This window comes from Stereum hirsutum (assembly GCF_000264905.1).
Source record: "Stereum hirsutum FP-91666 SS1 unplaced genomic scaffold STEHIscaffold_97, whole genome shotgun sequence".
In the NCBI taxonomy this organism is placed as follows: Eukaryota; Fungi; Basidiomycota; class Agaricomycetes; order Russulales; family Stereaceae; genus Stereum; species Stereum hirsutum.
Genome location: NW_006763227.1, coordinates 1 through 2953, shown reverse-complemented (window position 1 = coordinate 2953; position 2953 = coordinate 1). Strand labels below are relative to the sequence as shown.

General features: G+C 53.7%; 1 protein-coding gene across 1 annotated transcript; it reads left to right on the top strand.

Moving 5' to 3' along the window:
• Nucleotides 1-328: 328 nt before the first annotated feature.
• On the top strand, nt 329-2307 carry STEHIDRAFT_164130 (uncharacterized protein; the record flags this gene model as incomplete). Its single annotated transcript, XM_007311858.1, has 4 exons — nt 329-713; nt 767-1063; nt 1118-2216; nt 2283-2307. The coding sequence occupies 4 exons, from the start codon at nt 329-331 to the stop codon at nt 2305-2307; spliced, it is 1806 nt and encodes a 601-aa protein (XP_007311920.1).
• Nucleotides 2308-2953: the final 646 nt, after the last annotated feature.

The window sequence follows — 2953 nt, the reverse complement described above, 5'->3', positions numbered from 1 at the left end:
AGCGCTCCTCATCGTGACCGGCCGCAACCAAAGACATCCCCGAGCAGTGCCAGACGCGGCCGTAGCCAACATCATATCATGCATTCTCCCGCCAGCCACTCCTATAAATTCTGCAACTACGACTTCAATCCCGCCTCTGCCATCAGCTGAAAGAGTGCAATTGCTTCTCGATTGGCGCAAGGGCGAGCGTGCGGTGGGAGTGGCGGGCCTCGCACAGATCTTTGCACCGGTATCAGGACAACTCCCGAGCCGCCGGGAGAAGGACATAGTGTATGTGATGGGCATTAGTGGGGATCGAGAGGAGATAGTGAGACATTTGACCGAGGCCATGGAACGCCCCACATGCACAAAATGGATTAAAGTTGCGAGGGATACATTTGCGGCATGTAAGGACAAGACGATCGTCCGGTACTACATCGGGCAATCCATGAAAGACCTACTCGGTCGCTACGCTGCCAAAGACGTCGACCTTATGGATCACATCAGCATGACACTATATGCAGTCTTTGGACCGGGGACCCCATTAAGCTCATCATCCAGCGTCTCCTTCTTCGCCACCCCGATCGTTGCCTGCAAGGGCATTGTGACCCTTTCAACCGGCGCTCACCTCCGCCACGACATCGAGTGGGCCTTGATTACGTTTTTACGGAGCTCTAGGCCGGAGAACGTACTCAACTACCTAGGGGGGGAACGCAGAGGGTTTAGTCCGGAATGTATGATTCTCCGCCCGTTTTCTGTAGACGTTGAACCTGACAATGATCAACAGGGTCGCTGTTCAGCGACAAGTACGATGGAGTCTCTTCGAGGGGTGCCTACTTCCCAGCATGTTCGGGCAAGATGATGACCATTGGGAATCGCGGTTTAACCCTTCATCAAACGGGAGAGAGAGGTGCAGCGGGGTGCCTACTGGAGCTTGCAAACGGCGGTCAAGCTGTCCGGATCTACTCCCACGTCGAGCATCGGGTGCTCTGGTGTCACCGGTTGGAATTGTGTGCAGCATGGACCGACCAGTTCGAACGGATGTTTGAGCGCGACATCAAGCTGGGGAAGGTACCTGCTAGGGGTTCGTAGCTTTCATTTGTATCGCCTGGCTCATGCGGCTGATTTATTGCGGCAGCGCTTGAGGTGTGGAAGGAGCATGGCAGACTTGACGAAAGACCAGGGAAGGGTTGGCATGCACAGTGGTCTGACACAGAGATTGACTTCGATCCGACGACGGTATACACCACTTCCTGGGCCATGATATGCGACAGGCCCATTTCCCGGATTTGCTTTGGATCGACGCTGCCTGGGAAGGATGGGGAGGGTGTGCAGCTTTCGGCCAGGTGGCGCACGGCATATGAAGACCAGCTCACTTTTGTCCTGGCGTGCGTCGACCCGGATACGGCTGAAATCGTCATCAAGGACGCCGCTGACCCCACCAAGGTCGTGATCACGCTCCCTCCACCAATCGTACAAAGTTGCAGTGTAAAGCAGCTCCACGCGGGGGATGACGAGACAGGATGGACCATGTACACTCGCAAAAAACTTTTTTGGGCTATCGGAGGGTCGTCTCTTGCACGTACACTCGCCACTGTCGAGGACACCCTCCGCGTTCACCTGTCTCCTGCGGGCGAGGCCAGTTTGGAGCAGTTTCACATCAAAAATCGAGTTAGTAGCGGGAAAACGGGAAAACAGGACCCCACTCGTGCGCTGGAGCTCGCTTCTACCAACTCGCCGATGAAACTCGGGAGGTATCTACTTGCGCAGAAGGTGCGGTTCCCTGGTGGCAAGCATAGTCACTTCAAATATGTTTGCTGGTTGGGAGTCTTAATTGGGGACGGGTTTAAGGTAGAGCGACAGCTAGGAGGGGAGCGACAGATCGCATCTCCAGGCTTTGTCGCAGCGTGGGGTGCTGCAGAGGATGATCAAGATAGACTCCATGTTATGGCCTGGGTTGGAATCGACAATCTGCTCCACATTGCTCTCAGCGATGATCCACAGCACGAGTTGGCTCAACTGCGGGTATTCGATGGGAACAGACGTTACTGTCCGGACGTGTATGGGTGTTTTCTGTGTCTTCCCAGGATGAAGAAGACGGTATACCGCGGCGTCACTACTATCACGTCCTCATTCGGGCTCAGCCACACTACGATGGAGCCCTTGGTCAAGGCGGCGCCAAAAGCATTCCGCATTGCCGACAAGGAAGTGAGAAGGCTCTGGTGTGCGGCACATGAGTAAGCAATTCCATTGTTTCTATCGTACACTGTGAATACTGACACCCCTTTTCCATGCTCACGAAGACAGTCTCTTGCCTCTGAGTCTTAGCCTTATGGTCATCAAGCATGGCAGTGCGGATGCTCGACTCCATGTTCGTCAGTGGAAGGATTGTAGAAGACCTGCCCTCGCACATTTTTGCCCACCCTCTCGCTTATCCCAACAATCAGACCTCTTACTCCGGACTGATCTCATGCACGCACCTCCTCCGTTCGTACTCTCTGCGGCCTCTTTGTTGTCCGGCTCTATCATGATTGCTCTGTCTCCTCTGTCTACACCTTGTTTGGCCTCTTTCTCGTCTGTGTCTGTCCTGATTTGTCTTTCTTGTCGGTCTGGGCCCTACCATACAAAACCCAGCTTGCTCACGTAGTTTGATCACTTTCATATCATTTTGCTATGGGGTAGCGTATCCGAATCCTCGAGCTCTCCGTGCGTTAGCCTCCGATCTTGACCCTTCATCCTGCTTCGTCTCTTCCGTTTTCTATATTTTATGATTGGCAGCACTTTCCGTTCTTGTCGCTACGGTTATGAGATTATTTGTGGTTTCAATGTCAAGCAAGATGCCATGTACAGTCGTCTAAACCGCTTTCCAATGCTGCCTTGTGGCGCAAGCGCATGAATCCAATTTCATACTCCGACCTGTGGCGAACGACGGTGCACGCTCAAACACTGATCAACCAGCTGCTGCTTCCACTAC